General features: G+C 46.6%; 1 protein-coding gene across 4 annotated transcripts in view; it reads left to right on the top strand.

Annotated features, from left to right (window-relative positions):
* Positions 1-17,676, top strand: part of ccn6 (cellular communication network factor 6) — a 35,205-nt gene that overhangs the window by 13,740 nt on the left and 3,789 nt on the right. For 2 of the 4 annotated variants that reach the window (XM_077219538.1, XM_077219540.1), the window contains 2 exons: positions 226-465; positions 8,399-8,592. In XM_077219538.1, the coding sequence (XP_077075653.1) occupies positions 226-465; positions 8,399-8,592 (434 nt within the window). The remainder of the gene's footprint in view (positions 1-225; positions 466-8,398; positions 8,593-17,676) is intronic. The other 2 variants (XM_077219539.1, XM_077219541.1) reach the window with 1 other exon arrangement.

The raw sequence follows: 17,676 nt of genomic DNA, 5'->3' as shown, positions 1-17,676 counted from the left end.
GAAAGAAAGACAGGAACATCTTGGATGACATGGGGGTAAATAAATTATCCAGAAGTTTTTATTCTAAAGTGTACTAATCCTTTAATTCATACCCATTTATCCTGGCCACAATTTAAATAAAATGAGGGAACACACTAAAACAAGGAATTAAATTTAGAATAATTAATTTTACTAGACCTAAATTTACCTTTTGTACTCCATAGTCTATCCTGTATATTTTTGCAGACATGATGGGGGTTGGTTGTGACCTGAATGGGGCTCACTATGATAACGGACAGGCTTTCCAGCCCAACCCTCTCTACAAATGCACTTGCATTGCTGGAGCCATTGGCTGTACCCCTGCCTTCATCCAAAAGCCGGCAGGAATGTTGAGTCCTGCAGTGCTCCAAGGCAACTTGCCAGCAGGGCTCAAGAGTAATCAAAGCCCCAAACACCAACAGGACACCACCTACAGGACCATGTCAGGTAAATGTGACCCTGTGTGTGGAGATATAAAGTAAATCCAACAAGACACACATTATGCAATTTGACATACTTCTCAGGGAATATTCTGAGAAAATAAATGTATTTGTTAATATTATTATTCACCACCCAGTTATATTACATGAGCAGAAAAAAAGTTTTTACAGGGGTGAAGAGGGTTATTACATTTGGATGAAAGGTTATGACAACATCAAGACCCGGGATATTAAGACATATTAAGACATATCTTAGTAAGTAAATAATGTAGGTTCCATTTTGATTTTATGTTGACTTACAAGGAATGTTCTAGGTACAAATAAAGGATTAGTTCAGTTCAGAATTAAAATTTCCTTATAATTTACTCGCCCTCACATCATCCAAGATGATCATGTATTTCTTTCTTCAGTCAAAAAGAAATGAAGGTTCCCTTTCGAGGGAACTCGCGATGCGTCAACGACGCTTTGGGAACGCTCCCAGCGTGAATGCGTCTGAAGCATCTATGTCAACTAGTCCAATGGAAGGAATGAATGTCACGGGCGGGTGACGTCATGACCAGGAAGTGATAAAAGAGCATCCGGTGCAAACCGGCATTAGCTTCTGTTGCCTCAGCAAGTGATCTGTGTCAAACTGTCTGTTATATTTACTGTTGTCTGTCTGATATATATATTTATGGAAACTAAACAATTGCACAAACTCTGTGTTCTCCCTGCTCGCGCTATTTAACGAGTAGGGACACACACGAGCTTTGTGTGATGTGTTTGGGAGTAGAGCATGCGGTATCAGCCTCCGAGGGGGCTGATTGCCAACATTGTGAGAAGCTTTCGCTTCGCATGCTCCGCTCCCGCCTGTCACTTTTCGAGGAAAGTGGCCGGGCTCGCAATTCTCAGGGTGACAGGTCCCGCGTCTGCCGAGGCAGCGCGGAGAATGCATTCCTGTGGATCGCGAATAGGATCTCTTTACGGGGTTGGAGACGGGTCCGCGGATCTTATCTCCTCCCTTTCCACGAGGGATCCAGTGCTCTCTCGCCGGTCTCGGAAGCCCGCGCTGCGGTCTCTTCCGCCCGGGGAGAGAGAGAAATCAATGCTTCAGTGCTCTACCTCCGAGGAGGTAGATGTGCTGGGCATTGAAAGTGACACAATCATGGGGGAAGTGAATTTGCCATCTCTTTCCCCAGCGTATGAGAAATATATATAGCGTATATATATATATATATGATAGTTTATATATTATATATAAAATAAAGTGAATATATATAAAAAATATATATAAAAAATAATAAGCTGGTGGAAGTGTTTACTAAGGCTGTAGATAAATTAAATATTTATGACCAGCAGAAATAAGGGGGCACTCGTCCTAAAAATAAAATAAATTAAACGAGTTTCCTTCCCTCTATTTTTCCACCTCCATCACGGGGCCTTCCATTTTTCCCGATCTGCACAGCGAGCTGTCTAGATCATGGAAAAAGCCTTACTCCTCTTGTCTTTTAGCCCCCACATTCATGTATATTCAGATATTTGGGGGGTAAGAGGGTATGGCTATGGGGCAATACCCCGGGTAGAACAGACGCTTGCGAGCTATCTGTCTCCCGGTTCAGTATTGTACCTGAAGGCGTCGGCTTCTCTCACTAAACCATTAAAGAAAACTATTTTTTAATCTAGTGGGAAAAGCATATATGGCAGTGGGTCTAGCATGGGCCTGCTTGCACACCATAGCAGTGCTACAAGCATATCAGGCTGACCTGCTGCGGTATTTGGACAGAAGTGAGGGAGTTTGGCCCGATGGGGTTTGAGAACTCCGTCGGGCCACAGATTTATCTCTCAGGGATGGCAGCCCTTGTGGTCACTGAGAGACACCTCTGGCTCAATTTGATGGGAATCATAGAGAAAGATACAAGATAATCTCTCCCTCGCTATGTCCAACCCCCTGGGGCTGCTGGGCGTGAGCAGCTCCAGCCGTCTAGTTTCTCATACACAACACAGCAGCCAAAGCCTTCAAAGCAGAAGCCGGATCCGAGGACCGTTCTTCACGCTGAGAAGGCTGCGGCTCAAAAGAAAAGGTCTGGCGCCACCGGCGTCAGACCGGTGAGGGCAGCCCCAACCGGGGTGGAATGGTGTACACCTCATTATACGGTGCCCTTTCCATCTCGGTGCCCTCAGGGGACCGTTCTGCCAACCCCGCCACCCTTGGTGCTTCGGGGCGCAGCGGTCTCCAGCGAGCTTCTGGCGCAGCGTCAACTCGACATTGCGTCGGAATGCGCCCTCTGAGGGGGGTTCGAAAACAGTCAGTTCGGGTGGTTCCTGCCAGTATGCTTCAGGTCCCCGAACTGGCTGTCTTTATTACACCAGAGGCCAGCCTCGAGGGGCTGGTTCCCTTGGTAGATTTTCTGGCAGCGCGGAAGCTACTGCCAAATATATCTCTATGGGTCCTGCAGTTAGTAGTAAGAGGCAGATTTGGTTCTCGTCCTCCAGGCTACAACGGGGTGCTGCTCACGTTAGTGCATTCCGAGCAGGCTCTGGTAATGGAGCAAGAGGTAAAGGCCCTGTTAGCAAAGAAAGCTATAGAGCAGGTGTACTCACCCGACATTGCGTCGGGTCTTTACAGTCGTTATCTCATTGTTCCAAAAAAGGATGGAGAGCTGCGTCACATACTAGATCTTCGTCTGTTGGAGTGTTTGGTGCTGGAACTCAAGTCCAAAATGCTGACACTCAAGCAGATCGTGACTCAAATCAGATCCGAGGACTGGTTTGTCACGATAGATCTAAAAGACGCATACTTCCATATCTCCATCCTCCCTCAGCACAGGAGGTTCCTGAGGTTTTCTTTGGGGCAAAGAACACCAGTATCAGGCACTTCCTTTCGGTCTAGCTCTATCACCCCGCACATTCACGAAGCGTGTAGACGCAGCTCTGGCCCCGCCAGGCTGCAGTGCATATGCATTCTGAATTGCATAGATGACTGGCTGATTCTAGCGGAATCAGAACAGTTAGCGGTTCGGCACCGAGGTGTCGTTCTCGCTCCTATGCAGATGTTGGGGTTGAGGCTCAATGCCAAGAAGAGTGTGCTTTCTCCAGTACAGAGAACCACTTTCCTTGGTGTGGTATGGGATTCAGTGACGATGCGGGCCACTCTGTCGCCCGTTCGTGTAGCTGCTATCCTAACAGCCACAAAAGAGCTGAGGCTAGGCCAGTCACGCACTGTAAAACAGTTAGAGAGACTGTTGGGTCTTGTGACAGCAGCGTCCAACGGGATAACTTTTGGCCTGCTGTACATGAGACCTTTACAGTGGTGGCTCAGGACCAGAGGGTTCTCCCCGAGGGGAAACCCACTTCGTATGATCAAGATCACGCGGCGGTGTCTCCGCACCTTGGTTATATGGAGGAAACACTGGTTCTTAACCCAGGGTCCGGTGTTGGGAGCTCTTTGCCATCGAGTTGTGATCTCGACAGATGCTTCCCTCACCGGCTGGGGAGCGGTATTGGAAGGCCGCTCAGCTCAGGGCTTGTGGAGGAGTCATCATCTCTCTTGGCACATGAATTGCCTAGAGATGATGGTCGTCTTCAATGCGTTGAGACATCTCCTCCCAGACCTGAGGGGCCATCATGTGTTGTTCTGGAACAGTGACTGTTAGGCCTCAGGGCAGCAGCGTCCAATGTGATACTCTTTGACCTGCTGTACGTGAGACCTTTACAGAGGTGGCTCAGGACCAGAGGGTTCTCCCTGAGGGGAAACCCACTCCTTACGATCAAGATCACGCGGCAGTATCCCCGCGCCTTGGTTATATGGAGGAAACTCTGGTTCTTGACCCACAGACAACACGTTGGTGGCCTCTTATTTTGGTCCCTCAAGAAATTACGCTGTCTGAGGGCAGTGTATATTCCGGGGGGGGCCAGAATATTGGAGCAGACACCCTGTCGAGGCAGGGGCTGAGGCCAGGGGACTCCACCCCGAGGCGGTGGAGCAAATATGGGAGTTTTACGGCCAGGCAGAAGTGGATTTGTTCTCGTCTCAGCATACGACGCACTGTCCACTCTGGTTATCCCTCACTCAACCAGTCCCCTCGGGGCTGGATGCTATGGTGCAGACGTGGCCGAGGCTACGTCTGTACGCATTTCCCTCCGTTGCTCTGCTCCCAGGAGTTCTGGAGTGAATCCGCCAGGATGGAATAAGCCTATTTAGTAGCACCACCCTGGCCGAGCTGAATTTGGTTTGCGGACCTAATTTTTCTCCTCGACGGACCTCCCTTGGAGGTCCCGATCAGGAGAGACCTTCTGTCTCAGGCAGGGGATGCAATATTGCACCCCCGGCAGGGGATTTGGGAACTGTGGGTTTGGCCTCTGAGGGGGCCCAACTCATAGAGAGTGGTCTCTCAACCGAGGTTGTTTAGACCATTCTAAGCTCCAGAGCTCCCGCTACGAGGAAACTATATTCACTATTTCGAGAGTTTTTCACTTCTTGGTGTTACCAGCGTCAGTGGGATCCGGTTAACTGTTCAGTAAACACAGTATTCGAGTTTCTGCAAGAACGCTTTGTATCAGGTCTATGTCCTTCCACGCTTAAGGTATAATATGTGTGGCGGCCATTGCGGCTTTCCACGCCCTGGTGGGTAGTACATTTTTGGGTCGAGACCCCCTGATCACTCGTTTCCTTCGTGGCACTTTGAGGCTGAGGCATGCAACTTGCACTAAGGTGCTGGCTTGGGACCTTGCAATAGTTCTAGAAGGCCTATCTGGGGCTCCCTTCGAGCCCTTAGATTTGGTCTCAGAGAAGTTCCTTTCTTTTAAGACTATTTTCTGCTAGCTATTTCGTCCCTATAAGAGTCAGACCTTCAGGCCCTTTCGGTCCCCACCTGCCTTGAGTGCACCGGGATGGCCAAGGCAATCTTACCCGAAACATGGATATGTTCCAAAGGTGCCTACCATTATTCCGAGGCCTATTGTGCTGCAGGTTTCTGTCCTCCCCCATTTTTCGGACCAGGAAAAGCTGAACCTCTTGTGCCAGTGCGAGCACTGGACACTTATGTTCATCGGACTTCTCTGTCGAGAAAATCCAACCTATTGAGCATATAGATAGTCGAGACTATTCTTCTTGCTTGTGAGTCTTCTGGCCAACCATTTGGTGGTCAGGGCTCATTCCACTAGGAGTATGGCTTCTAAGCGTATTATCTGGAGTTCTCTCCAAGACGTTTGTGATGCGGCGGGCTGGTCCTCACCGCTCACATTCATGAGGTTTTACAGCTTGGACCTGGATGCTGCCCCAGGATCCCAGGTGCTTGGTGCAGTGTGACAACAGGCTGACACTCAGGCATTTGAAAGTCTGGCGTTTTGGGTATTCTCGTTCCCAAAGCGTCGTTGACGCATCGCGAGTTCCCTCGAAAGGGAACGTCTCAGGTTACGACTGTAACCATAGTTCCCTGAGAAAGGGAACGAGACGATGCGTCACCCTGCCATACTTCCTGCATCCCTGTGATCGGCTTGCTTCGGCAATTTTTGAAGCTAATGCCGGTTTGCACCGGCTGCTCTTTTATCACTTCCTGGTCATGACGTCACCCGCCCGTGACATTCATTCCTTCCATTGGACTAGTTGACATAGATGCTTCAGACGCATTCACGCTGGGAGCGTTCCCAAAGCGTCGTTGACGCATCGTCTCGTTCCCTTTCTCAGGGAACTATGGTTACAGTCGTAACCTGAGACGTTTTTGAGGAGAACATTCCAGGACTTTTCTCCATATAATGGACTTCAACGGTTTAAATGGCCAGCTATTCATGGATTATCCTGCTGCTGATACCATGGTCATTTGCCAACATTGACAACTTAAAGCTGTTATAGATGTTTGCAACGCAAAATTTGACTGGAAGAGTACAACGGCCATCATTATATAAAATATAATGATTCAGCAAAAATGGAGTTTAATTTATTAGGGCATTCCTCAAGTGGAATAGATTTGACTGACAGCGCTCTGAAAAGCAAACAGATATATGCGCTGAATTAGAGACGGTAAACGTGAGTGGGTCCACTATCATTGGTCTTTAAAAGTGGGTGGGTTTTGTCCCACCCATATACAATGGTTCCGACGCCCATGTGTTCGGCAGAAATCGCCGCTACTCACACCTTAAGCATGGAAGGGGCCTTGCCTGAAATAAAATTAAAAAAGCTCTAGTAACAGGGTTCAAATTGAGTTCCCTAGACCAGGTATCCACAAAAGTTTCTACTTGAGATCATTTAACCTTCTGGTAGAGGAAGCCTTCACATTTAAAATGGTCACTTTGACTGCAGATGAAAAAACAAGATTCATTAAAGAGCCTTGTTCACTAGCCATGCCCAGAGTTTCCACATACTCTGTCGAGGATACCATATTACGCCCAAACCTGAGACAACAGACAACAGGCTCTGATTGGAATCTCCCGAATAGGTTCCTCCAGGAGAGATACTAGATCCAAAAACTAAACTCGGGACGGCCATCGCTGTGCCACTTACAGTTGATGAGTTCAATCATCTCAAACTCTTGCCAGGGCAGGAATCAGTTTGACTGGCAGTGAGGCATATATGCATGTCCTCAGTCACATGTGAGCCTGAGCATGGAGTCAAAGAGGCGCTGGAGGCGACAGGGAGAACCACAGAGGACTGAAGTAAACTGCTGCCAGATTGGACTCACAGTCTGAGGGTGCCTCCTCCTAAGGTCTCTGGACCTTAGTCTGTGCATCTAGAGAAAATTCTCTCAAAGAATTCCCGAAATATGCACCGTTCTCAGGACAATAACATTGCAGTTTCAAAGAAGAAAAAGCCACACACTGCCAACATCTCAAGGCAATTTATGTGCAATAAAACTGCATTGTCAGGACAGACAATATGACTAGTATCGTACATTAATCCCCAAGGAGTTTGTTTGTGCCACATGTGGAGGTTAGCATGACTCATTACCCTTTGGGTTCAGGACAAGTTTCTGTTCCATGAGAACGGTGCATATTCCAGGAATTATATTCTTTATATTTATATAGGAATTTAATTTCATATTCTTGGAGAGAATTTTCTCTAGATGCACAGACTAAGGTCCAGAGATTGGAGGCACCCTCAGACTGTGAGTCCAATCTGGCAGCAGTTTAGTTCAGTCCTCTGTGGTTCTGCCTGTCACCTCCAGCGCTGAGATTATCGCGTGAGATAATTGCCCTTTCAGACAGGTTTGGCTTGATAAGCTTGGTGACTCCTGTGTCAGTCTAGTCCTGAAACCGAATGGTGTTCTAAATCGTATACTATTATAAATATTATATAATGATAATCTAACATTATGAATGATCTTTTAAATGTGCTTCTTCAGTTTTCATAATTACAGACCAAAATCTCTGGAATGTTAAAATCTTCATTCGTTTATATATATAATATTTCAGTATAATATAAATAATTCAATTTGTTCTTGTTACTGCCATTGAAGATAATTTATATTGCACTGCCATTAAAGAATTGAATGTCATGGGCTCGCTCCAGAATTTCTTAGGGATTTTTAGATTTGCAGTTAACATTTCTTTAGGAGACTTTCATTACTTACTTACACATACTTCAAACCTGAATTTTAAAGCTGTTGTGTGCTTTAAAAATGTAAGTTGCCACATGAGGACTAATTGTTGTTCTCTTATTGGAAGTAAATATAATGCGGCAAGCACATAAACTCAAATTTACATAGACTTGCCAAAGTAATATGTAGCGTGACATTGCATTTGTATTGACCTTATTCATACCTAGAGAACCACCAATCAATCCTCCTGAAATTCCTGAGAAAATAAAAATAGCTTTTTTAATAGCTTTTGGGTTGTCCTGTTAGAATGTGAAGCCTGAAGAATAACTATACAGTAGTCATAGATTGAATGTGAAGCCTGGGGTTAGGTCAGATGTTTGAATGTGTGCTGTGGGATGACATAGTGCTTTGTGACTGTAACACTGAAAGCTTACAGGGATCCTCCCTTAGCCTGGAGGAAGAACTGTTTGGTCCAAACCACACCCTGGTCACCCTGTTCACGCACCTGCGGCATCGGCATCTCTGTACGAGTCAACAACAACAACGGCAAGTGTGAAATGAGAAAAGAGCGCCGACTCTGTCTGCTTCGACCATGTGATAAAAATGCTCTAAAGGGACTAAAGGTAAGAGATCTATCCTAACATCACATGCTGAGCAAGGTTAAACTAGAAAATAAAATCAACATGGATTAAGACACTTGGGCGATACTTTAAATGTCTTTACATTGTACAGGTGAAACTCAAAAAATGAGAATATCGTCCAACAGGTCATGTATTTCAGTAATTCAAATTAAAAGGTGAAATTAATATATTTAGTATATACATATGCATGATTATACTTTTCAGAGGGACGAAATTTCTGTATTTAAAATCCTTTTTTTAAATTGATTTCATGTAATATTCTAATTTTCTGAGATTTAGAATTTGGGGTTCCCTTTCAGTCGATAACGTCAGACGTAGTCGACGTCGACTGAAATGGGATCACGCTAGGGAGCCTATCATCTTCGATTACTATTGAACGAGCCAATGGAATTTGGCGTGCGTGATTTGCATCACACACTCCGCCCCCGCGGCGCGGGTATAAATACGGAAGTGGATGCACGCACTAGTTGCCTTTCGCTTCGGAGCTGTTCGTCTTTGATGTCTCTTAAGAGTGCTGTTGTATTCAACGAGCGAGTGTGTCGGTGTTCTTACGGGAAGACCTCTCCAGTGTTGGTGTTCTACAGCGTGGTGCAGCGGTGATCGCGAGCTTCTCAGCTCTCAACTGCTGTTTTAACAGCATCAAATTTCCATTGTTTGTTTGTGTGTTGACGGTTGGTTAGAGGGCGAGAAGTGAGTGCTTCACTGTTGGTTGAAAGACTATTCAGTGTTTGCCGCGGTCATTCCCTGTGTGCTCCGGCACTGGTGACGGTCCCATTTCCTAAAAGAGCAACACGGGTGTGAGTGCGTCTTTTTCAAGATGCCATTCCATCCGTGCGTTTCTGGGTGCGGTCTGGCACTATCCCCCTCTGACGGTCACGAAAGCTGTGTCGCATGTTTGGGCTTACAGCATGCCGAGGCAGCTTTCGTGGATGAGTCATGTTCTCACTGCGGGAACATGACCATCTCGGTGTTGAGATCTAGACTCGCCTTCGTCAAAAGCGTTGGTGCAGTCCCCACCTCTGGGCCCCGCCCTTGTTCTTCCTCTGGGTTACCTTCCCAGAGAAAGACTGGGGTGCCGTCCAAGCTGGGTGATTTGAGGATCACAGTGAGGGGTAATCCGCCCGGCCAGGCCCCGTGGGTCCCTCACTCCTAGTTCACACCGCAATCGGTGGAGCTCCCCATTGATCCCGCTGGTCCCTCTGTAATGGACAGGCCAGCCGTGTCATTTGGGACCCCTCCAGGGGATACGATGTCAATCGCAGCATCGGAGGGGGAGCTGAACTCTGGAGATGACGACTCGGCTGCACTGCCTCCCTCCGGGAGACCAGTGTTGCCCGAGCCAGATCCAGAAATGTCAGCTATGCTGAAAAAGGCCGCCGAGGCGGTAGGGCTCGTGTGGAACCCTCCACCGTGTCCCGAGCCGTCTCAGTTGGATGATTGGTATATCGGGGCGGGCCGTACTGGTTCTCAGTCCGCCGCCCCGGTTCCTTTCTTTCCTGAAGTGCATGAGGAGCTTACGAGGGCATGGATGGCACCTTTCTCTGCCAGAAACCGCCTGAGTAGCTCCTCCCCCCTCACTACCCTTGATGGGGGAGCGGTGAAGGGTTACGAGGCTATCCCTCCGGTGGAGCGGGCCGTTGCGATGCAGTTATGCCCAACGGCGGCCGCTTCCTGGAGAGGTGATCCTCGTCACCCCTCTAAAGCCTGTAAGTTCTCGTCTGCTTTTACGGGCAAGGCTTACAAAGCTTGTGGGCAAGCCGCTTCCTCCTTGCATGCCATGGCGTTGCTCCAGGTCCACCAGGCACTCATGAACATGCACGAGGGTAGTTCGGACCGTGAGCTCATGGGTGAGCTCCGCACTGCAACTGACCTCGCCCTCCGGGCGGCGAAGGTTGCAGCTCGCACGGTCGGTTGGCGATGTCCACACTTGTGGTCCAGGAGCGCCATCTCTGGCTCAACCTGGCCGATATGAGAGAAGCGGACAAGGTTCGGTTCCTGGACTCTCCCATTTCCCAGGTTGGGTTATTCGGCGGAAGGGGTGCCCAGCCTGCTCCAGGCGCTGCCAAGCCAGGTGGTAAGCATCAGCGCAAAAGGAAACGCTGAACCTGGACGGGCTCTCAGGGATGGAGGAGTTGCTCGTGGAGTGGTCGCCGATCCACTCCCTCTGGCTGGTTGGAGGGCCGGCTGGAGTTTTTTGTTATGTGTGTGTCTGTTCCGCCGCTGGCCCCTATAAAAATGGGGTCAGCGGTACCCACATATTCAGAAAAAGAGCAAATTTTCTGTTCCTGAGTCCCAAGTGGACCAGTCTGGCGGAGTGACCCTGTAATAGACTTACATCCCCCAGCTTCCCTTGGTCGCCAACAGGCAGCTCAGGGCGTTCGAGGACCCGGTCATCCGCCTTCTCACGTCCCCCTGCCGCTAGTGGAGACAGGTAAGTGTTGCACTGCACACTAACACCACTATCTCTACTTTGCTGCCCCACCCCAGGCTCGGCTACCCCGCTCAAGTCAGTGATAATCATCACATTAGGTGTTGAGCAGAAGTGCTCCTGAAAATTCAGTGATATTCATCGCACCGAGTGTGGAGCAGTGCTCCTGACTTGTGCGTGCTTATCTTATCCTGCTGGCGAAGGATTTGATATAGCCGCTCCTCCAGCCGGTACGAAGGCCGGTTGTGAACTTGTTCTTCGTGCTACTAGGTGTGGGTCGTGACCATCTTGGCCCAAGATTGGTCTGCAGCTCCGACCTGAAAGACATGTGCTTTAGATCTCTACCTTCCGCACCGCAGGCCATCCTGTGTGTGTCGTGTAAGAAAAAAAGGGTGGAGTATCAGTACAGTGTCCTTCCCCTCGAGTGCTCCAGAGCCCGTTGGGTCTTCAGGTCAACTGGAAGAGAGTAATCTCGCCCACGGGCTGAGTATCTCTTTTTCAGTTTTGGAGAGGGACTCGGTCTAACACGTCTCTCCAATGAGAATGTGTTCAGCTGGTGTTGAAGTGAGAAAGGGTCCCACTGAAAGAACTTTCAGAGGCTCCTGGGGTATATGGTAGTCGCAGCCTTTGGCTTCCTCCATATGTGACCGCTTCAGCGCTAGCTTCATGATCGAGTCCCGAGGTGACCGTGGCAGAGCAGCTCACCCTGTGTGACTATAGTTCATCCCGGTCTGCTGCCAAACCCTCTTCAACAGAGGGGCCATGTACAAAGGGCGTGTTTTAACGGGGGCCTGGGCGACCCCCGACTACACGGGCATTCGTGCCTCGAGTTGTTAGACATTGCGACTGTTGCGCAAGAGAAGCTTCCCCTGCATGTCACAACTCACCCGTCACCTCCTCCTTGGAGTCAGAAGCTTCTGAGGACGCTTTGTTCCACTCCTCCCGCTTTACTCAATCGTGCCGCCATCGGTTGCCCCCCCGGTTTCATCTTTCCGCCAGTGTTTGTGTAAACCGAGCGGACTACCCTTGGACAAACACTGGGTCTCAGCTGCCCCAGGGGCCCGCAGAAATGCGTTTAACCCCAGTGAGCCTTCTAAAAGTGACTGCGACTCATGGTCGCCTTGAGCCTGCTCAAGTCAGTGAAATCATCACACTTCATGTTGAGCAGAACTGCTCCTGAAACTCAGTGAAGTTCATCGCACTCAGGTGTTGAGCAGCAATGCTCCTGTAGCTCAGTGAGTTCATCACACTCAGGTGTTGAGCAGAAATGCTCCTGTAGCTCAGTGAATTCGTCACACGCAGTGCTGAGCAGAAATGCTCCTGGTGCTTAGTGAAGTTCTTCACACTTTAGTGTTGAGCAGAAATGCTCCTGAAGCTCAGTGAGTTTATCACACTCAGGTGTTGAGCAGGAATGCTCCTGAAGCTCAGTGAACTTGTCACACTCAAGTGCTGAGCAGAAATGCTCCTGGTGCTCAGTGAAGTTCTTCGCACTCAAGTGTTGAGCAGAAATGCTCCTGAAGCTCAGTGAGTTTATCACACTCAGGTGTTGAGCAGGAATGCTCCTGAAGCTCAGTGAACTTGTCACACTCAAGTGCTGAGCAGAAGATGCTCCTGAAGCCCAGTGATCTTCACATGTTGTGTTGAGCAACGCTCCTGTCTTTTTGCGCCTGTCGCTTGCACCTACGTGCTAAGTCAGGAGAGGAACAGGTCTTCATAGTTGCCCCTTATTGGCCCAACTAGACATGGTTCCCATCGACATCCTTCCTGACTTCCCCTGAAAACTCTTTCAGGGACGGGGCACGAGGGCACCCGCGTTCTTCCCCCGGAGATTCCGGGTGGCTATCACAGGGCATGTGATAGTTACCATCACTTCTGCGAGCACCCCCTAGAAATGGGTAGCGTGCTTACGCCTTTAGAAGTGGAACCTAGTCGTTGAGTGCGTCTTCTCTCCAGAGGAGATCCTGAAAGCTTTCGATCACTTCAGTGCTCTCTTTCCTGCAAAATGGGTTGCAGTAGGCTGTTTTCCTTCACCCTCAAAATGATGTTGCCTCGGTGTTTAAACGACGCTCATCGTGTTGCAGAAGTGTGCAGAAGCACGTTCTGATCGTCAGGTTCCTGAGGAGCAAGGTCTTGTAAATCCTTGTGTCCCTCTTTATCCTCTTTTGGGGCTTGTCCCTGGTGCGACTGCACTGCAGAGACCGCCCCTGAGCCACTGCAGGCAGTGAGTTAAAAATTCTGTTATATCAGTTCTCCTGCTCACGTGGTCTCTACTAGAGGGTAGGGACTTGCTCGCTTTCGGTCAACGTATTGTGCCTGGAGTCTGGGCTGGCTAACTCTCACAAGCTGAGACCCCGGCTCGGATTGTGCCCAAGGTTCCTACCTCTCCCGTAATAGGAGCAGGTGGTTAGCCTGCAAGCGCTGCCCTGGAGGAGGCAGATCCAGCCCTGGCTTCTCTGTCCGTTCGCTTGGACGTGTACAGAACGCAAGCCATAGACCTCAGACCAGCTCTACAAATATCTGTTCAGCAGAGAGGGAAGGCTGTTTCCATGCAAAATTGCACTTAGTGCTTGCCTTCATTTCGGTAAAAATCCGAATTGCAACATGTCCACTTAGGTGTTGAGCTCCTCTATGATGAGTGTAAGGTGCTCCGCCTGGGCGTTGACGATATGCTTTGCTAAACAGATTCTAGAGTTGGGGGCTGGACGACACCTAGTTGAACCGCTGCTTCCCGTGGGCTCCCTTCTCATGAAGCCAGTTTAACCGTGAGCCCGGTTCAAGTGTCGGCTTGCTGCGCCATTTCCTTCCTATGGACTGGATACGTGCGCCTTTCTACTCCAGTTGAGTTCCCTTAAAATTGAACCCTGTTGAGTTCCTCCACACCCCTCCGACGTCGGACGTGCGGAACGTCTGGTGTTAGGCCTACCACTCGTAAGCAGTGTGGAACCTGTGTTAGGCTGGGTCCATATGTTGCGGTCCCTACGGCGACCCCATATGTGTATTCTTCCACGATACGGCTCCCTGCGGTGAGCCCGGGTCTTCCCTCGGCAGAGTCTCTCTGCCGTCACTGTCCGGTGTGTCTCCCCCGTCTTAGGCTGGAGCCACCCCAGTGACATTCCATTTGTTAGACTCCCCGGTTTTCCGCCCAGTTCATATGTGTATTCTCCACGTTACCTCCCTCTGGGTTGGATGTGGCTTCCGCAGCGTCCCTTCCTTCCAATGTATGGGGAACGCTTTCCCAGTGGTCCTGTAGGAACAGCAGTGACTTCGCTGGCCTAAGCCCTGTCCTTCCCCGCCTTAAGTTTGCGGGGGCATCAGGAGGCTTTGGTATAGGCACTGGAAGGTGGCAGCGTTGACTCCGCGGGGGCGGAGTGTGTGATGCAAATCACGCACGCCAAATTCCATTGGCTCCTTCAATAGTAATCGAAGATGATAGGCTCCCTAGCGTGATCCCATTTCAGTCGACGTCTACTACGTCCTCCGTTCCCTCCTTCAGGGAACGGTGGGTTGCATACGCAACCAGGACGTTTTCATAAACTGTAAGCCATAATCATCAAAATTATGACTTTTGCACGATATTCTAATTTTTCGAGTTTCACCTGTACAGTATACCAAAATATTAAGCCAGGTGGTAATTTTCTTCAGTTGGTTTTAGAGAGGTAGGACATCGAATCATTGCATTCAGACCGAAGAGGCAGAAAATATATGTACATGTTTTATTATTTAGAGCACTTCTATTACTGATTGCTTATCAGGATGTTAAGAGTTTCAACCAGAATAACAAAAAATGTTTATGAAAAAATGTCTTACCCTACATTTAAGACCTAGTTTGACCAACCAGCAGTTAGTCTTACTTTTCTGATTCAAATTGGACAAATCGGTTACACTTTATTTTAAGGTGTCATTGTTACAGTGTAATTCTATAATTAAGTACTGAGTAACATTAAGCAACTACATGTACTTACTATAGGGTTAGAGTAGGATTAGGATTTGGTTGAGGGATAGTTGGATGTAATAATGCATCATTTACTGTTATTACTATGGTAATTACATGTAACATATGTAACAAGAACACTGTAAAATAAAGTGTTATCGACAAATCTAACTTTCCTGTAAATGACTTTAAAAAGTTAGGACCAGTCTGCAAAAAAAATTAGATGACTAACTAAGACGAGTCTAAGCAGTTTATACAACCGGCCACAAGTGTTACTTGCTGTATTTTATTATCTAATGGAATGACATTCTAAGTGTGAATTAAGTGTTTTAATAAAGGAAATGTAACTTATTCTTTTATCTGTGTACTGAAAACGACAGTTACGTTGGTAGTTGAATAAGACAAGCTTTTAGGGCTATATGATCTCGTCAGCTTTATATAGAGGTGGATTTGCAAGAAAGTAAAAAAAAAAAAAAAAGTTAATGACCTTTAGTGTCAGGTGTCAGTACTGATGTCAGATGACTCACAGTACTATGATATCATTACTAAAGAGCTTAAGGGAAAATTACATCCATGAGGATCTTGCAGTGAGTTTTAATTTAAACAAACGGTCAAGAACAGGTGTATTAGTGCCTGACACAAACACAAAAGTCTCAACTGAAAAGAAAACCACCATAACCTGATCTTAATATGCACTTTTAATGAACAGGGCACTATTGGACTTAAATAGCAATAGAGGCACAAATACTAGTTTATTTATTTGGGAACTATTAGATATAGTGCATAAACTAATCTACTATAAAGTTAAACTAGCTGATTTTTTTTTTTTACCACCAATACACACATTGTAGTGTTGACTACCATATTACTAAGTCATTGTAAGAAAAACTGATGCATTTATACATTTTCCAAATGGTGGCAACAGGGTTGCAACAATCACAAAGCTCATAATAATTCTTTGACATCCAAAGGGTAACTCCATGGCAAATCAGCTTCCTCAGCTGAAATTTGTGCTTTTGTTAAGACTGTTTAAGGAAGGAGGATAGACACGAATGATTAAATAAAAATGGTCAATATTTACCATAAAGTGGGGCCAAAATGTAATCAGCATCATTATTTTAGTTTTACACAGAGATATTAAGCATATTATTAAAACCAGTTAACTTCAGCACCCCTTGCTTCATTATAAGTCAATTGTGTATTTCTAAATTTCTACCCAGTTTCAGGAATGTTTTTTTTTTAAAGGCTTGTGGTTTTAGCTACTTCAGGTCCACATTTCCATTTTACAGATAGGATACATGCTAACTGAAGTATTGCTGAATGATACATGTAACAGTTCATGGAATATTGCTATAGGATTGAAACAAACTTATTTTCTATAGGGAAGTGTGGGCCCTATTTCATTTGTGAAGAAACTATACAAGTTTTTTTTCCCTGCCTGCCAGACAGGATAGTTTTGTATGTAGTTGCCCCACCACAAAACAATGATCAGTTATATTTTAATATCTGTTATGTATACATGTATATTTGTATAAATTACATTTCTAATTCTTTATAGAAAGGAAATGTACATTTGGACAATACTTTCTGAGAAATCAGACAAAGTTTCAATCTCAATCCATTCTAAAAAATGAATGCTTGACTATTACAAGTCTATTATAATCTATGCTAAATAACAGCTTAGGGTTGGGCGGTAAAATGGTATTAAGGTATACCGAGGGATCTTAAAATAGCAACGGTCTGTATCAGTTTCAATACCGTCATTACAAAAAAAAAAAATGCAATGCACTTATATAGGAGACAAGGATTAAATATTAAATATAATTTATTTAAAGCACAAAAAAGCTTATGTGTGGTTGTCATCACGTGACGGTGTGGAGGAGAAAGAGAGAGAGTGGGAAAGATGGCAAGTTGAGCACCGAGTGACCTGGTCTCGAAGAAGAACACGACTTCTGCAGTTTGGCAGTATTTCAGGTTCCGACCTAATGAGAAGGGATGGTGTAGGCACTAGGGATGGGCATTTCGAGCAAAAATAATATTCGAAGATCGCCTGGTATTATTCGAAAATCGCACCCCTCCACCACATGCATGCACACATGCATGTATAGGAGGCTACACAGTACACACCTATACAGCGGAGCGGTGTGACGCTTAAATATAAGTTTAAAAAAACCTTAAACATACGTTTCATATTTATGTTTAATAATATAATGTTATTTTTTTTATTTCATCTATGTTGATTATATGAAAAAGGAACCGCATGAGATGAGTAAGATAGGAGATGACCAATAGGCTATATCGGAAAACATTTGGAGTGGGTCAGACATGATTTTGACCACTTATTAAGTTTTGTTTTGTAGAAAGCCTTTCTTTTAAGTGAATTTCGTTTTGTATAAATTGTATCTTTATTTTAATCAATGTTTCATCAACAAATTGCCTGGATTAATAAATAAGAAGCAAATATAGTAGGCTACAGAATAGACACGAAGGCGCCGGTGTGTGAACTGGAGCGCGTCTCATAAATCATCCGAAACTCAGCGTATAAGATTGCCTCACAGACCTGAGAAGTAGGCTTTATTTATATATAGAAAGCTTGAAATGTCTACTTTTAAACAAAACAATTAAAAACGAACAAAAATTGGCTACTTTCTGCTTATGTAGGCTAATTCGTATGAAGTGTGCATTTCTCTCTATAGATGGTTCACTA

This window comes from Siphateles boraxobius, unplaced genomic scaffold (assembly GCF_051911475.1).
Source record: "Siphateles boraxobius isolate OS27281-9 unplaced genomic scaffold, OSU_SipBor_1 8, whole genome shotgun sequence".
In the NCBI taxonomy this organism is placed as follows: domain Eukaryota; kingdom Metazoa; phylum Chordata; class Actinopteri; order Cypriniformes; family Leuciscidae; genus Siphateles; species Siphateles boraxobius.
Note: the sequence above shows the minus strand (reverse complement) of the source record. Positions and strands in the feature narration are given on the sequence as shown.